General features: G+C 42.0%; 2 protein-coding genes across 3 annotated transcripts in view; both read left to right on the top strand.

Moving 5' to 3' along the window:
- srebf2 (sterol regulatory element binding transcription factor 2) overlaps positions 1–3,210 on the top strand; it is a 30,184-nt gene extending 26,974 nt beyond the window's left edge. The window contains exon 20 of one of the 2 annotated variants that reach the window (XM_028600335.1): positions 1,283–3,210. In XM_028600335.1, the coding sequence (XP_028456136.1) occupies positions 1,283–1,497 (215 nt within the window). In that variant the 3' untranslated portion in view covers positions 1,498–3,210. Of the gene's footprint in view, positions 1–1,279 lie in introns of both variants that reach the window. The other variant, XM_028600334.1, reaches the window with a different exon arrangement.
- Positions 3,211–6,064: 2,854 nt separating this feature from the next.
- nol12 (nucleolar protein 12) lies at positions 6,065–11,641 on the top strand. The gene is made up of 6 exons (XM_028600004.1): positions 6,065–6,271; positions 7,780–7,885; positions 7,984–8,032; positions 8,135–8,280; positions 10,045–10,136; positions 11,167–11,641. Exons 1-6 carry the CDS (start codon positions 6,162–6,164, stop codon positions 11,354–11,356), a joined length of 693 nt encoding a protein of 230 aa, XP_028455805.1. The 5' UTR covers positions 6,065–6,161; the 3' UTR covers positions 11,357–11,641.
- Positions 11,642–22,754: the final 11,113 nt, after the last annotated feature.

Here is a 22,754-nt window from a genome sequence, read left to right as displayed (position 1 = left end):
AGTACAGCTTGGAGCCATCCCAACGTCTTTCTGAAGGCTTTAAGTTTAGCTGAACCTTCAAAGTAAACAAAGATATATTGCGTGCGCCCAAATATCTCAGCACAGACAAAATGTGTTAAGTGTTTACTTTCTCTATGGCTTTGGCAGGGTCTGATCATACAGGTGCTACTAGTGATAGACCCATTTTATCGGCGGGCCGATATAGCAGTATTAGCAGCATTCTTTACAGACAGGAGTCCACAGGCAGCTCTGTGTTAGTGGAGACGCTGCAGTTCACGTGCAGACCATGCACAGCCCCTCCCCCACCAGCACCATGGCAGTCTTAAATTACAAATCAAGCACTTTATTTTAGTGGCTACTTTTCAAGTTTATTGTTTCCTTAAATCATTTAAATGTGTTGACAAAGGACATTTTGTGATGACCTGATTATACCTGTCTTATAATATGTCGGCAAGCAACGCACCATCAAGGCTGTGTTGTAGATGCTGATGAAAGCCTTGTGCATGCAACTAGGACTACAGTTGAAAATTAGCCGACTGGCTAACACTGGCGCATTTACAGAAATGTTGATTAATGTGCATTGTCCTAATGTAAATAAATAAATAAATCTTCTTCTTCTACCCTTGCACAGTTAACCACATGCAGTGCACCCATCCATATGATGCACATTGCGCGCATAATTTGGGTGATACGAATGTAAGATGATTGCAGAAGTGACACTGATCTGTGTTTTTGTTTATTCATTTTAAAGAAATGGCAGAACATATTCAGAAAACAACTCCAGTGTGGCAGGGTTTACATGTTTATGATGTAAATTGAGGGAGCAAAAGCACTATCGGCTCCAAATATCGGCTCAAGAAAATCGGCTGCCTGTATCGGCATCGGCACTAAAATATCCATATCGGTCGATCCCTAGGTGCTACATCTCCCGTCATCTATGGAGGCACAAAGCTGAAGTATTCCTCTGCCTGGAAAGGTTATTAGATTATGTTGGACACTGACCTAAATGACACCTGGGTACCATTGTCTCAATTTACAGAGCATGAGTTCATAAGCTGGAAAGACGTCTGTCACAGAATCGCATCCACAAACACAAACTCCGAGTGGAAGTTCACTTGAGTGCTAGCTCAGGATCAGTCCCTCTGTGGTCGTTCTTAATCTGAACTATTATTATTATTATTATTATTATTATTATTATTATTATTATTATTCACACACGCATGCAAACACTAACCTGGCACTCTTCTGTCTTTTCTCCCCCCACCCCTGCTGCTGTCAGAAGGTGAGTGTGTCCTGGGTGAGAGGGAGAGGGCTCATGCCATCCTCCTGGCCTGCCGCCACCTGCCCATGCCCCTGCTAACCCCACCCGGGCATCGCACTCGCCTGCTGGCCGAGGCCAAGCGCACCCTGGAGCGGGTGGGAGACCGTCGGTCCCTGCAGGACTGTCAGCAGATCCTGCTGCGCCTCAGCGGGGGCACGACCATCGCTGCCTCCTGACACACACACACACACACACACACACACACAGATTAGGGCTACTCAGAATGAACTCTGTAATTTGCTACATACATACAAAGATGTAAACCAGTCTACTCACCCACAACCTCAAACCACAATTTGATCAAGAGCCATGATTATAAAGACTTTTCTTCAAACTGCTACACTTTTCTCACACACTGACAGCTGATTTAGTTTACTGTCACCGTTCCCCCACCTGCAGCTGAAACACCAGGCCTCACGCGTGCTTCTTTCGATGCTTAGTTTCATCGTTGCAGCACAATCATTCCACCTTCTGGTCATTAATGGTACCGTGCTAGGCTCGCTGCCTCATGTTTAACAATGCTACACAACGAGCAAAATCAGGTTCAACAGGGCCCAAAGGGAAAAGGGACCATTCTCTAATAGCTGTTTTTAAATGAATGCAATGCAGCAGTGCATTGATTAGCTGTAGGATAACGAGCTGTACAATCATTATTGGCACACGGCAATGTGAGTGCTACGTAACTGCGTCATGTCTCATTAAATTTGCAAGCTTCAATTTAAAGGGGCATCAGAGAGTGTAGGATGCAGACTAGATAGACTAGCTCGCTTATAACCATACAGTGCTGAGTAGTGTCCCTTCTTATCTACCTCATACACAGTACAATGCCAGCACTGTACTGTGGAGCAAAGTAGGATACTTAAGCACCCCGTCAGTTATCCCGAATTTGAATTAACTGGCCATTTGATGCTTCAGTCCAACGCAGCGTCATTCTAATAAAACCTTCCTGAGTTGCATTACTTAGACTTCAGGGTGCATCCCTAAAGTACTCTAGGGATTTGACTTGCTGTCGCAGAAACAGCAAGAATGACAGCAACAGCTGACAAGATTATTTGATTTGAGGAATATCTAATTAACAGAGGGAAGCAGCCAGAATGGGCCGATAAGTTTGAAAATGCCTACCTACACACACACACACACTCACACAGACCCATCTACATAATTAATTAATTAATTAGATACAAACTCACAATGTGATTGTATATAGGTTGTACATAGACAGATGAAGAGAAGTAGATTAAACAGGAAGTCCTCACTTCTGCTTGAGAGGGCGGTAACGTGTCAAAGTTGGCTCGTAATGGTTTCCTGTCAAGAGTCCGGATCTGGCGTTGTGACGCTCGGACCAGGAGAGCGAGATCAGTCGCCTCACCCCGGGAGTGCGTGTTACTCCATCCAAAAGATCTTTTTATTATCAAACGCTCACTGCCGTGGCTTTGCAAGGTGGCTTCCAGGGCTGCAACTAACCATTATTTCCATTGTCGATTAATCGATTAGTTGTTTGGTCTATAAAATGTCTCGTTTTCTCCACAGCTCAAATATTCGGTTTACTGTCATAGAGGAGTGAAGAAACTAGAAAATATTCACATTTAAAAAGCTGGAATCAGAGAATGTCGACTATTATAAAAAATAGTTGTCCATTAATGTAATAGTTGACGATTAATCGATTTATCTTTGCAGTGGCTTTAAAAATTCACTGTCTTTACAGCAGCAAAAAAACGTTTATAAAAGTTACTGCTGTTCATCCTCTAAAGCCAACTTTCAGGCATACAGGCAGCGAGTGTCCGATACTGGAAACATATTGGGCGTCAGTAACGCTTTAAAGTGCTCATATTATGCTTTTTGGCTTTTCCCCTTTTTTTGTGCATGTAATAGGTTTACAAAGTGAAAAATCCCCCCCCCCCTCTCCCAAAGGGACTTACCATCTCCAACTGAAAACACTGTTCACAAACTGCTCCAAACATCTCTATTGTAGTCCAGCCTTTACTTCAGAGACAGACGTGGTCAGGGCACGCCCTCATACTCTGCTTCTGACTGGCTAGTAGTCCTTACCTAGCTACTGAGCATGTACAACTCCCAACAAAGATGGAACAGAAGTGAGATGTCTCACTCTGTAGCTAAAACAGAGAGCTCAACACACAGGGTGAAACGAGGAGCTGCAGCAATGTGCAGTACAACAAAAATATGGTGTTTTCTGAAAATTAAACCACATAAACCTATTCTGGTACAACCTCTAAATACAATTATGAACCTGAAAATGAGCATAATATGAGCTCTTTAAGATATATCTAAGTGAAAATGGGCTGAGCAGTGATAAAAGTGAATGGTATTTCTTGGAAGTGATGTCCACCTATGATGTAAAGCTCTCAAGCAAATTGGCCTTGATGTAATGTAAAGGATTATTTTATTATGTTTCATCATACTTTGTATTTGAAATGATGGAGGAGTTGTTTCTGTGTGAAATCTTTGTCCGATTTGCTTTTTATTTGTGAGTTTGACTTACACATGAGACAGCACTTCTGTCATTTCTGTTTCTGTGCTCTGGTTTTCTTATTTAATGTTTATGTAATAATATAAATGCTTTTAAGTGGGGGGGGGACCGTTTTGCAGCTATGTCATGTTATTGTTTTACATTGATAAAAGCCGTCTTTAAGGTCAGAAACTGTCAGAAAGAGAATCTCTGATACTAATATTTTATCGAAGCCCCCATTTTAACAATTAGCCGGATATTTCCTTTGCTGTTTTTAAAATAGAGACAAACACACCTGTATGTTTCTAGAAATGTCGGAAACTCTGTGCTCCAGGTCAACCCAAGGTGTAACTTATCAATTTTGATGATCTTTTTTTGCTGGTAAAAGTGTGTAAGAAGAAGAAGAAAGCAATTTTCAACTAGCCATTTGCAGGCTGGAGTTTTTGCTGTCCTAATTATGTTATGTATGTTTTTTTTTTGTCTTTGTCCTCGATGTGTTTTGATTTCTGTGTTCATTTCCACGTTTCTTTTTCTATTAAAACAACACATGACAGTGGTTGGTACGTGTGATCTTTCAGCGGTAAAAGTATCACACTGGTCGTTATGGCTGTGTATTGGCAAGAATCTGGTGATACGATACGTATCACGATCCATGGGTCACGATTCAATATATTGCAATATATTTCGATACTGTGCGTAAGGTGATATATTGGGATTTTAGTATATATTTAGTTTTAGATTTTTTCTTACACTCCCAGTGGTCATGGATAATGGGAAGTACAAATACAAACACTGAAACTGATGAAATGAGAGAACATGTTTCATCTGAACGCAGCAGTTGGCCGGGTGTGAATGCCAGTGTAGAGCTGATAACGATGGCTCTGTGTGACGTTTTATTGGTTTCCTCTTTCACACATGGCCGTGTGGCCAAAGGGATCCACGACGGACAGTGTGAATGAAACACGCCCAGATATTCCCAGAGGGACGTGGCACGCCTGGATACATGAGCTCCTGCCACTTGGAGGGAGTGGAGAACAGCTGATCACCACAAAGGTGTGGGAGAAGTCAGGACAGTGCAAGTACCAAATTAGAAAATACCAAGGAGTCATTAGATCATGATTAACAAAAATACAGACCTCATTTGAGGTAGTATATCATATTCATATCTAAATAACACAAAGTGACCTGATATCAAATACATCCTGTCCACTTTTTGATTTACTTTATTTAAAAAAAAAAGTATAACAGTCACACAGTAAACTAAACAAGACAGCAATAAAAATTAAAAAAAGCAAAGACAGTCGAAGAAGCAAAAACACACACATGGTGAAGGGCTGCCAGATTACCAGAGTGTAAGATCAAAGCATGCTCAGAACAATGCATAGCATAACAGCAGACACACAAATCAGACATTTAGGTCTCATGAAGCAATATCAAAAATGTGTTTCCACACCATTTTTTTGCGTCAATTCCTTTTGTCAAAACGAATCTGTTCCATCTTAGCCATAGAAAGCCTTTTCATTGAGCCACCTCCTGAAACATGGGGACAGTGGAGATTTCCTGTTGAGTAATATTATTCTTTTTTTAGCTGCAACCATGCCTGCTCTAATAATTGCCTTCTGATGGAGAGGAAGGGCCTCCGTACTGTCAGAGCATGTCAAATCCTTATTCTTATTCTTTATTTGTAGCCCAATTAGCTGCCACCTCTAGCTACTCTTCCACTACATATAAAACAAGAAAGATAACACAAAAGTCTGAATAAAGTGGCCCGGGTTAGCTCAGTTGGTAGAGCAGGCGCATATATATGGAGGTGTATGCCTTCGACGCAGAAGATCCAGGATTCAAGGCAGACTTGAGAAGATTTCCTGCATGTCATTCCCTTCTCTCTCTCCCCTTTCATATCTATCTGTTCTTTCCATTAAATGCTGAAAAAAATCTTAAAAAAAAAAAAAAATAAAGTCTCAACAAAAACGTGTTCAAGACAAATAAAAGTCAAGTAAAAAACACACAAAATTGCATTCCATCAAAGTTTGGTTAATTAACGTTGCAGTTGTTGGTTATGTGTTTTTTAGTAATCTTTTAAAACGTATGTTAGCCGTGATTTAATAATAATTGTTGGTAAAATCATGTTATCAGCAGTTTAAATTTACGATGGCATATATTTATTTATTTATTTATTTATTTATTTTTAGGTGAAATGTAATTACACTCACTGACTATTATGTAGTCCTACATGTTTATGGCGTGCGGAACTTTCCAGAGGCTTTTGTTGGCGTGCTTCTAGTCGAACATAGTTAAACGACGTGCCCCTCAATACCAGAAGCCGGAAGTAGTGTATTGTAACAGATTGTAAACCGAACTCACGTGCGCGACATGAAAAATAATAAAAAACACAACAATGTGTCCAAAAAGGGTAAATTCAAGCCCGGGTCCAAGAAAAGAGAAAACAAATGCATCGTGACGTTTGACGACAAAGACAGACAGTAAGTGTATCTACTGTTAACAGGGTTTTATATACTGTCTATGGTTTTAACGCGCTGCAGGTGTTAGCTAGCTAGCTTCTTAGCTAACGTTAAGTCATAGATATATACATGTATATATCTATGACGTTAAGTATTTTAATGTTAATAACATTCCTACCACGTCACAGTGTAATTAACCGTGGAAGCATTGTGGTGTTGTACTCATATATCTGTGTTGTACTAAGCTATCGTAGTATTTTCTCTTACGAATACTGTCTAGTTCTTGATTTGTTTTACTTTGAGTAACTTGCTATAACAAACATCTAAACACCCTGAAAAAAAACACCACGTAGGCCTGGGCGAATTTGGAATAAATCAGATATCACGATATTCTTGACCAAATACCTCGATATCGATTATTGCGGCGATATTCTAGGGTTGACAATTGGTGCTTTAACAAAATATGTTCACACTCAGATTTTAGATCAATAATCATCAGTAATGTGGAAATAATGTCTAAGTGGGGAAAAGGCAAATAATAGAACAGCTAGAACAGGCTGGTAAGTTCAGAAAAGTACATCACTTTACTGTAAAGCAGTTTTTAAAACTAGTAAAAGACACTTATGTCATATCACGATATTACAATGTCCAAAATCTAACATGATATCTAGTCTCATATCACGATATCGATATAATATCGATATATTGCCCTGCTCTACCACCAAGCCAAGTTGGATTTATTATAATAATTAAGCTGTAACGTTAGGTTATGTGAATTGGTTATGCCAGTCGTTCCCAATTTTTTTCACGTCAAGGACTCCTAAACTGAAACAAATTAGACTATGGACAGTTTAGTGTCCCAAATTCCCCATACAATGTCCTTAATTATGAACCTGCTAAACCACCTGTTTAACAGGTGTTATGGTTATGGTTAGAGGTAGGGCAACCTGTCTCAAATAAGACCCTCATCATTTGGGACACCCGGTTTTTGCTTTTAGATGTTTTGTTACAGAAAGTGTATGAAACCCATGACCGAAATAGGCATACATTCTCTCATTGTGTTACTTAGGGCTGGACAATGTATTGATATTATATTGATATCGTGATATGAGACTAGATATCGTCTTAGATTTTGGTAATATCGTGATATGACATAAGTGTTGTCTTTTCCTGGTGATGTACTTTTATGAACTTACCAGACTGTTGTAACTGTTCTATTATTTGTCTTTACCCATTTAGACATTATATCTACATTACTGATGATTATTTATCTAAATCTAAGTGTTAAGATATTTTGTTAAAGCACCAATTGTCAACCCTAGAATATCGCCGCAATATCGATATCAAGGTATTTGGTCAAAAATATCGTGATATCTGATTTTCTCCCCATCGCCCAGCCCCAGTGTTACTTATGGATGGAATTATAGTGACTCATCTTTGGGAACCACTGATGTGCGCTACACAAACCTGCAGAGACTTTAAAAAAAAGCTGACTGATTTCTTAAGTTTCTTACTTTCTGCCCTGTCAGGGACTATTTAACTGGTTTCCACAAACGAAAGGTAGAAAGGAGGAAAGTAGCAGTGGCAGAAATTCGGAAGAAAATCAAGGAAGAGCAGATCAGAGTCCGAGAAGAAGTAAGTGGAAAGGACAAGAACGCAGACTTAAAATCTGTTTTGGTGTGTGAGCACGTACGAGAACGATGTACTGATGGTATGTTTGGATCTGCTTTCAGAGGCATAAGGAGTACCTCAAGATGCTGAAGGAGAGGACAGACGCTCTTCGTGAGTTAAAAGTCCAACGTTTTTTATTTTTTACCGATTTATAACACTTGATGATCTTTGCTTACGGTTTGTTTGTTTTCCTCCCTTGATTCCATCTCTCAGAGGAGGCTGAAGATGATCTGGAAAATGCGATAACCAGTACGACAGAGTCTGTGCAGTACGATCATCCCAACCACATCGTCACGGTGACAACCATCAATGATCTCGACCTCACAGGGGCCCACCTGCTCGGACCCGCAGCAGATCCGGTAAACAGCAAAGCCTTGATTGATGTAAACAGCCTACGTGTGTGTTCCTGATTAGGCTACTCATATCTCTTTACATAAATATTTTTTTCTACTACTATGGGCCAACAGTTAACAAAGAAACCATTAGACGTATGTAAATGCCCTCTGTAAATGGGGCCCTGCTGGTAGGTTTTACAACTTGACCTACTTTCACTTAAGTACGGTGCAGTAAAATCAATCAGATGTCCGTGATCTGCGTAAGGACAGTACAGTGGGACGTTTGCCTTCAACAGAGCGACAGTAATAACAAAACATACCATCATTACTGAGTTTAAACTACATTCTTGGTTATGTTTGCACTGAATAACGCATTCAATAAACAGAAACAAAACTCTTGCAGCGCACATGAACAGATGCGCAATATTAACTCACACATAAAATAGCACCCTCGTGAATTAGCCTACTGTTGCTAACGTACATTCATAAATCCTGCATAACATCATCCCGTACCTACAGGACCTCAGACTGACTTATTGATGCACGCACAGAGTAGTGTCGACAAACTTAGTCCAATGAGGGGAGAAAGGAAAGTGTGATAGCGTTCCACTTTTAACGCTTTTATCTCTCTCACTCGAGATCGCTGTGTCCAACGTTACTAGAAGGTAGAGCGAGCTACAGCTGACAGGGAGAGAGAGAGAATGTATAACTACAGCCAATCCAGTCTGCTCAAAGCGATGGTCTTTTTCACAAATGGTTGCAGGTAAAGGGGGGAAAAAAAGTAGCTTCCACTTAAGGAGCCCTATCTTGTCTTTGTGTCTTTGCTAGTTTAAGTCCGACGCACTTGTCAATTTCCCGTCCAGATGATATCGTCCATCGGCACAACCCTAGTGGCGGTGCGCCTCAGTATCAACACCAGCCACCGCACATTGCGTTTCGATATTATTATTTATTTTTTTAAACGTTATTTAAAATACGTTCTTCTGCATTGCCTTTCCCTGCTTTCCTCCGTCTCTCTGTCATTTGTGTCTCGCTCACACAGACACAGACACATACACTCACAGCTCCTCCCACCGTGTTGTCGCAATGGTTATAGTTAGGGTTAAGGTGAGGGTAAGGCGACGTTGGAGGTTTAAAACACCATCGAGCCCACCGTGCACTCAGTGTCTGTCTCCGTCAAGGAGAGAAGACGGCTGGCGAAATTCACAAGTTCACTAAAGGTTGGTATCCATCTCGTGAACACCTTTACACAATCACACATTGACAATCACCAACCCAATTGTGCCTGCTTTAGAAAGTTAACTAGTCGCAAGTTTGCGGTAAAATGCAGTTGGGTTGTCGAGGTCAAAACGCCATATGTAGCAGCTGTGAATCAAATAAACGTATTATAAATAATGTTATGTCATTTTTTACTCTTACATTGAATGTTTGCTGCTTCAATCCAGATGAGTATTGAAAAGTATTTTCCGCGTCTGAAAAAGGCACGCGTTGAGGATGAGGACCAGCCTGAAGCGGAGGTATCGGTCTGAAACAGAGCTCAACAGTCCCACCAGTGGAATTAGTTATGTTATTAATTTGTTTACAATATTTTCAGGCTTCAACCAGTGAAAGACAGGGGAGAGAAAGAGATAGATTCGTTAGGTGTTGAAGTAGGAGAGGAGGACAGCATCCAACAGCGTGACCGAAAATAAGTATTCCCCAATATTAATTATTGGGGAAGAATGTATGGCATACTATACTGTATACTGATGGCATTAAAACTCCATTATCATTATCTTTGCTTTCAAGGTTAATGAGGAGGACGAAGAAAAGGGGGAAGAAGAGAAGGAGAAAACCGAAGCAATGCCAAGAAAAGCTGGGAATCCAATCATGAACAAAAAGTAAGCTGTTTATTATGCAGGTCTCTGTATGAGTTTTTCTTTCATACATTTAATATTTTTTGGTATTTTGGTCCAAAAAGGTAGAGGTGGGCAGTATAGCGATATGATATGAGACCAGATATCATCTTAGATTTTGGATATTGTTACATGGCATACGTGTTGTCTCTCTGGTTTTTAAGGCTGTGTTAAAGTAAAGTGATGTCACTTTCTGAACTTATTAGACTGTTGTAACTGTTCTATTATTTGCTTTGGCCACTTAGTCATAATTTATCAAAAATCTCACTGTGTCTATATTTTGTAAAAGCACCAGTAGTCAAGCCTACAATATCATTGTCAATATCAATATTGAGGTATTTGGTCAAACATATTGTGATATTTGATTTTCTCTTTATCGCCTAGCCCTGTTTTGGTCAGACATCACTTTGGGCTCTGACATTATTTTTTTTAGGCTAAATGGTCGATTAGATAACAAACGGACAGGTGGTCTGCGTGGCGCTAAATAGGAATCTACAGATACTGTTTTTTTAAGGCCGATACGGATTATTAGTAGTTAATGAAACTGATAACCGATATGCATTTACAGTGAAAATGAAAATCTTTAAGTCAAAATGAAGATTTTGGAACGTTACAAACTCTAACACAAAACTTTGTTTAAATGCTTTAAGCAATTATTTCATAAATGAGAAACTTTCAACATAATCCCCAGTAACAGAGAGTCAGATAGGGTTGTGGGGGGGCGGGACATTAAGTCTGACTCAGTGGGGAGTGTAACCAGAGCAGAGGGACAGACACAGAGCTGTAGCCGAGCCAAAGTAGAACACTTTTTATTTCATTAACTTTATCGGTTATCAGACAAATACAACACTTATACAGATAATCTACAAACTGCAAAACAATAAATGTTTAATCTCGTATGCACCCCAACAATTCAGTGATGACATAATCTTTAGATGTTTTTATTTTTTCCTGTCATCCTCCAACCCCTCTCACTCCAGCTGCATTTATTTTTCTCTCTCCCCTGCTGCTACAGGATCCGCTCCCTGAATGCGTCGCTCAGCACTTTCACCAGCAAGAGAAGGAGGAAAGGGAAGCAGGAAGGCCGAGGTGGCCGAGGCCGTCCGACAGACAAGAGCGTCCCAGAGGGGAAAAGCAGAAGCGGGAGGACCACCAAGTGGCAGAGACGTCGACTGACTGGGAAAAAGGTGCACCATCGGGAGTGAGAGTGTGTGGAATAATACAACGTAGGGTTGGAACTTGCGAAGAGACTTCTTGAGTCAGAGAATCACTGGCGAACAGATCGGACTTTGGAGTATTTCTGCTCTTGTGTTTGAGCAGGATGCGTTTATGTGAGAAGTTTGTGAAATAAACACAAGTGGACGCTTTTCCACTGTACCTGCTTCTTGAAATCTTGTGCTCAAACTGTTTTTGTAGTATAATATCTTAAAAGTATACAAACTGAACTGTATTTTACCTACATTTTCATTAAATAAAAAGATTAATGTTGACCTTGTGACGCAGCCACAGCTCACAAACTGTCAGCTTGCTCCGTGTGGAATTTGTTCTTCCTATTGTTTAATAGGAAACCTGACACTGTTGTCAACATCCTCTCTACAGTAGAACATCAGGAAATCAGCCCTTAGCTCTGTTTCCTCATAGCTCAGTGTTACCTGTGTGTGTGTGTGTGTGATCTAACAGAGAACCAACAGCCCCTGTGTTTCCTACAGTGTATTCCTTATTTGGGAACCTTATACCACGGCCAGTTATTTGAATGTATGTTAAACCCCCACCTCAGCCAGTGTTTATTTATTTACGTTAACCTGAGCCAGCGTGTGCCAGCTGTCACTAGCATGAGCGTTCATTTTGCTTTCTAAAGCCCATGATATTTAATACAACACGCTCAATAAAGGCAGGCCACTGGCTCCATGTCGGCTCTAGGTGCATGTGTGCTTCCGAGTGTCCTGCTGTGTTAAATGAGAGCCAACATGGCCGTCACAGGTGCTTCAGTTTCACTCGTCGTCAGAACAGCCAATCAGATTGATCTGGGGCTTTGGCAGCTCGGGAGGATAGAGAGCATGGGGAAGAGGAGGCATGTGCCTGATGGGGGGTCTGATGGGCAGTTTATCCTCGGACTCGAAATGACATACTCAAAGTGGAGCTGACAGCGGGAGCCTCTCGCCAGGTAATTCTCATTCATTCTTATACCAAAGAATATTTCTGCTGTTGACAATGTCCAACTTTTTTTACTTACATTTCTAGAGTCTGTGGTGCTTGTAAATGCACGTGCCTTGTGGTTGGTAGTCATGCTGCTCTGTGGACAGCTTTGTGTTCTGACTGGATTGTGTTTCACTGTCCTCCAGCGTGATGAGTTATCACCTATCTTAATAGTTCCGCTTTAGATCTTCCATGAGCCGTGAAATAAAAGATCCTCTTCAGTATTTATTCAGAGCCACTGCTCTGTGCTTCCACCTGTCTCCAGTAATGCAGTGGCACAGCACGACCCAACACCAAACATTTCTATTCTTCACTAGTCTAGCTTTTTCTTATTTTCAGCTCACTCTTTGTTGTGGAAGATGCTCTGAAAATATTCAACATGTATTTTTGTATGAGCACTTAACTCTAGTTTTTAAAGGGATTTCATAAGTGCAACAACTTTCTAACAGTGTCCCATTTATACTTTTATATACTTATGTTGTTTGTGTTAATTCGGTTTTATATTTCATTGTAATACTGCTCATTGCACCCCTTGCTGCTGTTTCCCAGTTTTTCTCTGGGGGATGCAATGATTGGACAGGTTCCCCCTCCAGACTCAACATGCCCTTCTCCGGCGATGAGCCCATCTGCCCCAAGTTCCAGCCCAACATCTTCGACCCCTCCCGCTGCCACGACTGCCTGCGCCAGAGGCACCTGCACGCCGGCGCAGGGGAGAGCGCAGAGCCAACACCAAAACAGAAATCCACACCTGAGGCTGGAATCGGGGCTAAAATTGGGACTGACATTGGGATTGGATCGGGCAAGGGAGTGCTGTTAACACCGATCCCATCTCAGGAAGAGGAAAGAGACACCAGCAGCAAGGTAAGAAAAGAAGAGAGGAAGAGGGAGGGAGATGAACAGAGCAGCTGGGTAACCGGGTAGAATAGGTGCTGAGTGATGGCATTAACTGGACCTGAAGAAAGGTGAGCTCATTAGAAGTCACGGGTGAAGTCATCAAGACACTGAGGTTAGATGCTAAGTCAAGGGGAAACAGAATGAGATATGTATGTATTTCTTCACATGAGTTTTTTGTCATTCAAGGAACACAATAAGTTCTCCAGGTCCAGCAGCATACACAGTAAATAATAATAATGTGCAGTGAGTCAGGCAGATCAGAAATGATGCACAAAGTTTCATGATATAATTTAGAATAGAACATAATCTGTTAAAGCAGAGCAAAGAACTTCTCACTTGACTCAAAATCCTGTTTCTTCAGGGTTTGTAAAGAAATCAAGTTCCTTGTAATTTCACACAGTCCTCATGTAAACACAGTTCATCAGATCATGTACTCTATGAGTCTGTTGCTTGGGAGTAAAAAGGTCAGAGACGGTGAATGAGGAGCAAGGTGCAAACAGTGGCTCCTATTATAAATTAACGAAGCTGGATCACTTACCGCCCTCTTGGGAATCACTTGTAACAGTAGCAACAGAGCAACGCACAGAAAGGATGGGCATGTTTCTACACAGTATTTTAACTGTGACAACTCTTACTTTTTTCAATTTATCTTGCTTCCATGACACAACTGCAGTTTGCTTGTTAAAATAATATATTCTAGTACACAGTGAAGGTGTACCAGTATAGCTCCACTGTAATAAACCACCTGTAGTATTCTGAAAGCTGCAGGGATGGATGCCCGTTTCTGATATTTTACAGACAGTCAAGTCATAGTTTTAGATCCTTTTTAAAGACTTTTTTTGGGGGGCATTTCCGACTTTAATGGATAGGACAGCTAGACACGAAAGGGGAAAAGAGAGGAGGAAAGACATGCAGGAAATTGTCACAGATCGGACCCTAACCCTGGACCTTCTTCGTCGAGGCATACACCTCTATAAATATGTGCGCCTGCTCTACCAACTGAGCTAACCCGGCCACGTTTTAGATCCTTTTTAAGACATCTAATAGCTTAGAGAAGGTTTTATGGCAAGAAGAAAAAAAAGTGATGAAAAATGAATGAGGGAAGCCATGAGCCAGGTCGAGTTACAGAGGTGTAACCCTAATCGAACAGCGGACTGAACATGTGACTGTGTGTCAGAGAGGACAGAGGGGACAGACACTATTCAGCTAACCCTTTACTCAAGGGGATGGAGCCAGACGGACAGATTTTAGGATGTTAATGTGTGTGCACTCCTACTCTGACACAAAGACAGTGTGTATGTAATCTGTTAAGGGTGTCGTATTTACATTTTTGGTAAGCATTGCCTTTCTTTGGGAAATACAGACTTGCTCTGTGACTGGGTGTGAGACGGAGTTCGCTGTAATTGGCCCGTTTCTTACCTTGTCACACTATCAGGAGGACTCTGACGGTCTGTCGGTGGTGAGCAGCTACTGTGATGTCAACGGAGGCCGTCCGGGTTATGGGGAGAGCTCTTTGTGCATCCTGAGCCCAGACTGTGAGCTTTACATCTGTGACGGCGACGACAACAGCACGGACAGGTAGGCGCACAGGATGGTAATAATAAGTCATTTTGGAGTATAATGTTTGTGTTTTTTGTGCTAGATTGTCACCACAGTCCTTTATCAGTCTCACCAGTTCTGTGCACCATGTTCCCTGACTTATAACTTTCATGTTGCATGATGCACTTGCATTGTTACTCTACGAAATTGATATTATACCAATTTAATTGTTCTCTCTCTTCCTTCTTTTGCCTCATGCTTTTCTCCCCTCTTCTCTATCTCTCACCTTTCCATCCCTACTCTATGAAATTGATATTATACCGATTTGATTGTTCTCTCTCTTCCTTCTTTTGCCTCTTACTTTTCTCTCCTCTTCTCAATCTCTCACCTTTCCATCTCTACTCTCGTCATTCTTCTCCCATCTCCTCTTCCACGTAGCGGTCGCGACTACCAAGAGTTCAGTGGCTCGGTCAGCACAGAGGACGAATACCTGCCGATCCGTCGTCGTTCGACCAAACTCAGCATGACCCGGCTTGACCCTCCACCCCATCGGCCCAACCCTCGGGCCTGGATGGACGAAGCTCGGAGCAGGGACAATTTCAGCAGTCAATCAGGTTCATGAACGCTGACCTCGTTAATTGTTACGTTTGTCAGTTGCTTTATTAGTTTCTTGGCAGATAGGATACATTAGAAAGAGTTGGTCGAAGAAGATGCTCTGAATAATAGAAGCATTGTAGGGAGAAATTACATTTACCGTACTACTACAGCCAGATCTCTCATTTGAAACCATGTAGTTCTACGTATGAGACCTGACCTGCGCATCAGTAGTTGGAGCCTTCAGTAAACCTATGACTTACGGCACTTGACCGATCCATATCCAGTTTCAGCCAAAGGTGTTCTTTACTTGGCAATACTGTTTGATGTCACCAGCTGAGGTGTCCCAGAGCAATTATCAGTAATACAATATAGCTCTGTTTGTGTCAGGATAACCTCTGGTAGTTGCTCAGTAGTACATCTTTGATGTGTGCATCTCTGTTACCCCTCCTTCTTACCCCCTTCTTCCAGGGTTAAAAGAAAACAGACAGAAGTGTGAAAGTGGGTACTTCTCCCTGGGGAGGGCAGCAGGTGCCCGCTCGCTCCAAGATAACAGCCCGCCTGCTCCCTACCGCCATTTTGAAAGAGGACATCCTATCTTCAGCAGGAGAAGCATCGAGCCCAAAGACACCATCCCCTTCAGAAACCCTAATCTCGGTGTGGCGTCTGAAAGGCTGACGCCGGACGCTCTGGATGAGGACCTGCCTGAGGAAATCCCACCTCCTGACCCTTATGAAATTGCCGTTGAGGTCGAGGCCCAAGTTGGCCCCCGCTCTCCGAGTCCCACTCCTTTTAAGATAGCGGAGTCGCTGGCCTCCACCGGGCGAAAAGGTTTCGGCGGTTCATATGGCCGGGGAAGCGCTTCCTCTCACGTCTCTTCCTACCAACAGTCAGGACGGTTGGAGTCCTCGAGGCAAGCCTCCGCCCTGCAGTCTCGGTCTTCCTCTCCCTCGCGTGGAAACCTACCATTCAGACGCAGCGAGTCTGTGGCTTCCTTCGGCAGGCAGAACTTTGACGGCGGAGGGGGGTCTCAACGGACGGAGCTAGGATCCAGGAACTCCTTGCAAAGCGCACACGGCCGACGTGTCGAGTCAGGCACTCTGCCAAGAAACTTTAAATCATTCGCTGGTTCAGTCACGAACCAGTCAAGCACGGTTTCTGATTTTAGGAGCGCCTTGAAGAAAACCGAAGTAAGCGGGTCTTTGAGTCGAAGGGGTCGCGACAGCAGAAGCGCATCTCCCTCAAGGAGGGACTTTAACCCTTCAGGCCAAATGTCTCTCCGCAAAACTGAAATCACCAGCACTTCATCTCACGGGCGCGGGCGCAACAGTCGTACTTCCTCTCCACCTAGGAGAACTTCTGACAGTCTGCGTGAGAATCCCAAATACTCACCGCCAAGGAGAAATTACAGCTCGTCTAGCCAATCCCCCCTTCGTAAATCTGAATCAATTATGTCTCTCAGCGGACATAGTCACCACGGACGCTGTGGCTCCCCCATAAGAGAAGGCTATGATATTGAAAGCCAGGCTCTGCTACGTAACCCAACAGCTAAGAATGAACCAAATGACCGTGAACATGAAAGCCCCACCGTGTCTCCACCCAGACGAGGTTATGACACAAGACACTCTGCGCTCCGTAAGACTGAGTCGAGCGCTGTCAGCGTCAGTCGAGGTCATGACAGCCGATGTTCCTCTCCGGGAAGAAGAGGCCACGAAACCCCGACTCAGTATCAGCTCAGGAAAACAGATACCGGTGGTTCTCGTCATGGTTCTCTTAGTCGTGAAAGCCGTCACTCCTCCCCTTCGAGGAGAAGCCAAGAAGCTCCTTCTCAGTCCCTGCTGCGCAAGTGTGAAGCAATCAGTTCTGTCAAAAGTCATGACAGCCACGGTTCGTTGCCTTCGAGGAAAAGCCGCGATGCTCCTGACCAGCGCCAACTACGGAGAACAGAAACTAGCGGCTCCCTTAATAGCAAGAATCACAGCAGCCGCAACTCTTCTCCGGCTAAAAAATGCAACAGTGACGCGCCAGGCTACTCAATCCTCAGGAATGCTACAAATGGTGATTCCAGCCATTCCTTCCAGAGAAAAAACACCTACCACGACTCAAAATCTGACTCCAATCGCTCACCACGCTCTTGGTGGGAGTCAACTTCTTCACTCCGCAGCTCCTCGTTATCTCGTGCCGCTTCACCCTCCAGACAGACCACAAATGGCACCAGAACGGCTTTCGTCACCTTGGATACACCCAGGAACCCCGGTGGCATCAGATCTGGCGTTGGTCGACGCGGCCATGAAGACCACTGCCCCTCCCCTAGTGACAAGAGGCCCTCCAACCGCACACAGAGCCATTCTCCTTCACCTCCGATTGAAATCCCGAGGCACACCTCCTCCCAGAGCTCCATGGAGTCCTCGGAGTCGGGCCAACTGTCAGTGGGATCCACAGGACAGAACAGGGAGGAGTACGCCATGATAGCCGACGTCCCGAAAGTCAAAATTATCCATCAGAGAGAAGAGCCGGGCCACATGGGGGGGCCTCAGAACCAGCAGCCTTCTCGGAGACAGGAGCTCTATAAACCAGCTAGGTGAGCCTCTTATACACCACAAAGTTAAAAAAACATTTAAACTCGGATTTAAGCAGTGGTGGAAGAAGTATTCAGATCCTTTACTTAAGTTAAAGTACTAATACTACGGGCGCCTGGGTAGCTCACCTGGTGTGCAGAGGCTCAGTCCTCGACGCAGCGGCTCATGGTTCGAATCCGGCCTGTAGCCATTTGCTGCATGTCTTCCCCCTCTCTCTCCCCCCTTTACTGTCTACAGCTTTCCTGTCTATTATAGGCAAAAATGCCCCAAAAAATTATGTAATTAAAAAAAAAAAAAAGTAGTAATACCACTAAATACTCAAATAAAAGTCCTGCATTGAAAATGTTACTTAAACTAGAAGTACTCAATGCAGAAAAAATCTGTCAATCATCAGTCTGTCAGGTGTTTCATTGGCTGATCATTTCAGCTGGACTTGTAGGCCTGTGTATTGTTGGGTAGTTTAATTTATAATAAAACACCGTTTTTTTTAAACTACATGTGTTTTGTGTGCAAAAATCTTAATTTGTAAAGTAACTAGTAACTAAAGCTGTCAAATTAATGTAGCGGAGTAGAAGTAGAAAGTGGCACGAAAAGAAAAGACTCAAGTAAAGTACAAGCAGTGTTGTAATGTAACAAAGTACAAATACTTATTACTTAATTACTTACTTATTAATACTAATTTTTTGAGTTGATTCTTAGCAAAAACTCCTTTGTTCTTTCACAAATATGTGCTCATTCATGTGTAATTACTTCCACCAACTAATCAAAGTATTCTCATAAGCGTAGAATCTGACATTCAGAATCATTCAGAATACATAGGAGCGACTCACTGGAATGCCTCCATCTTTAAAATACATTAGCCAAAGAGGGACATACCTCCATCTTTAAAATACATTAGCCAAAGAGGGACATACCTCCATCTTTAAAATACATTAGCCAAAGAGGGACATACCTCCATCTTTAAAATACATTAGCCAAAGAGGAACATACCTCCATCTTTAAAATACATTAGCCAAAGAGGGACATACCTCCATCTTTAGAATACATTAGCCAAAGAGGGACATACCTCCCTCTTTAAAATACATTAGCCAAAGAGGGACATACCTCCATCTTTAAAATACATTAGACAAAGAGGGACATACCTCCATCTTTAGAATACATTAGCCAAAGAGGGACATACCTCCATCTTTAAAATACATTAGCCAAAGAGGGACATACCTCCATCTTTAAAATACATTAGCCAAAGAGGGACATACCTCCATCTTTAAAATACATTAGACAAAGAGGGACATACCTCCATCTTTAGAATACATTAGCCAAAGAGGGACATACCTCCATCTTTAAAATACATTAGACAAAGAGGGACATACCTCCATCTTTAGAATACATTAGCCAAAGAGGGACATACCTCCATCTTTAGAATACATTAGCCAAAGAGGGACATACCTCCATCTTTAGAATACATTAGCCAAAGAGGGACATACCTCCATCTTTAAAATACATTAGCCAAAGAGGGACATACCTCCATCTTTAAAATACATTAGCCAAAGAGGAACATACCTCCATCTTTAAAATACATTAGCCAAAGAGGGACATACCTCCATCTTTAGAATACATTAGCCAAAGAGGGACATACCTCCCTCTTTAAAATACATTAGCCAAAGAGGGACATACCTCCATCTTTAAAATACATTAGCCAAAGAGGGACATACCTCCATCTTTAAAATACATTAGCCAAAGAGGGACATACCTCCATCTTTAAAATACATTAGCCAAAGAGGGACATACCTCCATCTTTAAAATACATTAGCCAAAGAGGGACATACCTCCATCTTTAAAATACATTAGCCAAAGAGGGACATACCTCCATCTTTAAAATACATTAGCCAAAGAGGGACATACCTCCATCTTTAAAATACATTAGCCAAAGAGGGACATACCTCCATCTTTAAAATACATTAGACAAAGAGGGACATACCTCCATCTTTAGAATACATTAGCCAAAGAGGGACATACCTCCATCTTTAGAATACATTAGACAAAGAGGGACATACCTCCATCTTTATAATACATTAGCCAAAGAGGGACATACCTCCATCTTTAAAATACATTAGCCAAAGAGGGACATACCTCCATCTTTAAAATACATTAGACAAAGAGGGACATACCTCCATCTTTAGAATACATTAGCCAAAGAGGGACATACCTCCATCTTTAGAATACATTAGACAAAGAGGGACATACCTCCGCATTTTGCCCTCTTACACCTTCTTTAATTTATTATACAGGAAAGTTAAAAGTAACATTTAAATTACAATATAAATGGGCCTGACTCAGTTGAAACTGGTTTCCAGCAGGTTCCTGTTTTGCAGAAACATAAAACATTAGACACACAACTTACAGTACATGAGGACAGAAACATTGGTACAGGACATCTGCATGGACTAGACAGATTCAGACAGCTAAAACAACAATACAATTACAGCACATGAGGACAAAAACATTGCTACAGGACATTAGCATGGGCTAGACAGATTCAGACTACTGAAAACAATAATATAAACAGTGCAAACTAAACTTGGACAGTACATGAATATCAATGTGTGCAAGTGTAACTGTTGAGAAGAAACAGTTTGTGTACCTAGTGGCACCGTGACGAATGCAAGGGGGAGAATTTTTCTATCTTTTACTCAAGTAATATTCTAAAAGGAGACTTTAACTTCTACCAGTCTACCACAAGTCTGGTAAGATGCTTGTACTATTACTCAAGTATTGCTTTCAAGTACTTTATACAAGGCTGAGTACAAGTACCTCAAATTTGGACTGAACTTGAGTAGATGTACTTAGTTACATTCCACCACTGAATTTAAGTCCGTTAACATTACTTTGTGATATATGCCAGTTACATGTAATTTCATGGTATTTAAAGGTGCTGTAGGTAGGATTGTGAAGATCCAGGACTTAGCAGAAAAAATTTGAACATCGACAACTTCTCAGTCCTTCTCCCCTTTCCGCTAAAGCCCAAAACGGTCTCCTAAGCCCCTCCCCCCACAAGGGAGAATGAATGCGTGTGCCTGAGCAGTGAATGACACGCAGTTAGAGCCCCCCTCCCCTGGCCCTGATTGGTGCATCTGAACAGGGAGTGGTGGATTTTTTCAAATCTCACTACAGGCTGTAGGTGGTGCCAGTGGAGCCAGATTTATTATTTTTTTAATGACCTGCTTCATGTAGTTTTACTGGAACATAGGGTCAGTTTCAGCAAATATGACAGAAAGTTAGTTTTATGAGTCTTACCTACTGCACCTTTAAAGTAATGCGACTTTGAGTCTATGAAAAGCGCTATATAAATTAAATGTATTAATGTAGATCAAATGAATAAATTTGACCAAATCAGACACCCTGATAACCTGTTTGTACCGTTCCAGCCACTCCCTGAGCAAGCATCCCTCCAGAGAGTGGGAAGATACAGGGGACACTGAGAGAGACTGGCACTATGGGTATCTTTCTCGTGCTCACTCCTCCACCTCATTGCAGGTAGGCTGGTTGGAGCGAAATCAAGTTTTATTTAAGGATGAAAATCTTTTTACCTAACTAAGCTGTTTGATTTAGTTGTCTAAACCCATGTTTTATTAGAGTAACCATGATAAAACTAAACATCACCGGGGGAATATTACATGTAACAAAACTAGCAATGCACTGACTAAGACCCTTATTGGATTTTTGAGATTTCAAACTAACAGCAGGGGCGTAGAGAGAGTCACGATTTTCAGTCTTTTCGTAAAAAATAGTCAGTAGCAATCTAAAAAACTTTATTTTTGTCATATACAGGTATGCAATAATGATGCTGGGTAATATATGTTGATGTCCAATGTCAAGTCTCTATTTGATCATCTGACGAGATGATATACAGTTGCTAGTTAGAGCACCAAAATCTGTCATGACTGACAAGCTGGGCACATCTGCAAGCTAAGTGGTCATACCTTTCAAAACTAAAAGCTGCAGCTAGTAGTGTAGTGTGCACTGGCCCCCGTCATAACCACCTCACGCCATTGGGCAACAGTGTAGAAGGGGCTGGGAATTGAGCATTAAAACTCTCGAGTGGTGTGTGCTCTGAATTAAGCAAAATATAATCCATTGCAGTGGAATTGCATCGCTGTGGTTTTCACCTGAATATTATGTTAATGCTAAACCACCTCTTCCCCATACCAAACACCACATTTGAAAGAAAAAAAAAAAAGTCCGTGGACGTGAAACTCTGGAGGATTCTGTTTAAGTCGGACATATTGATTATCTTCATAACACCAACAAGCTGTTTCTTTCCAGAGGTCTGGCAGTCCCACAGCTGATGAGGGCTGTGCTTGGAAAGGTAACCAGCACAGATCAGAACAAATGCAGGTATGTGACGCAGCCAGTGTGTTTACAGTAAATGGGTTTGTGTGTGTGTGTTGTGTGTGAAAACAACCTCTCTTCCACTGTGCCATATGGAGGGCAGAGTTACAGTTTATTTTCCCAACACTAATATCTGTAATGAACATAAATCAACCCATATAGCACACATGGTTCAATTCAAGTTTATTGCCGTTGAGTCTATCTCAATATATCTTTCTGTTACATATTTACTAGATGTGCTGGCAGCTTGTCAAGTGTTCACACAGATCCTGTCTATAACTGTAAAGCTTTGATGTACTTGGCACCCTAACCTGCTGCCATTATCTACAGTATATCTACACTTTAAGTCCGGTTGCTGTGCGTCTATATACTTCACCAACACCCTTCAGGCATTTCATAAGACTGACTGAGC

This window comes from Perca flavescens, chromosome 15, assembly GCF_004354835.1.
Source record: "Perca flavescens isolate YP-PL-M2 chromosome 15, PFLA_1.0, whole genome shotgun sequence".
In the NCBI taxonomy this organism is placed as follows: domain Eukaryota; kingdom Metazoa; phylum Chordata; class Actinopteri; order Perciformes; family Percidae; genus Perca; species Perca flavescens.
The sequence above is the reverse complement of the archived record's forward strand: the minus strand, read 5'-3'. Positions and strand labels throughout refer to the sequence as shown.

Coding starts and splice junctions, on each gene's coding strand:
- nol12 (XM_028600004.1), top strand. CDS start 6,162: ATGAAAAATAATAAAAAACACAACAATGTGTCCAAAAAGGGTAAATTC. Junction 8,033..8,134: donor GGAGAGGACAGACGCTCTTC/GTGAGTTAAAAG, acceptor TCCATCTCTCAG/AGGAGGCTGAAGATGATCTG. Junction 8,281..10,044: donor TCGGACCCGCAGCAGATCCG/GTAAACAGCAAA, acceptor TTTGCTTTCAAG/GTTAATGAGGAGGACGAAGA.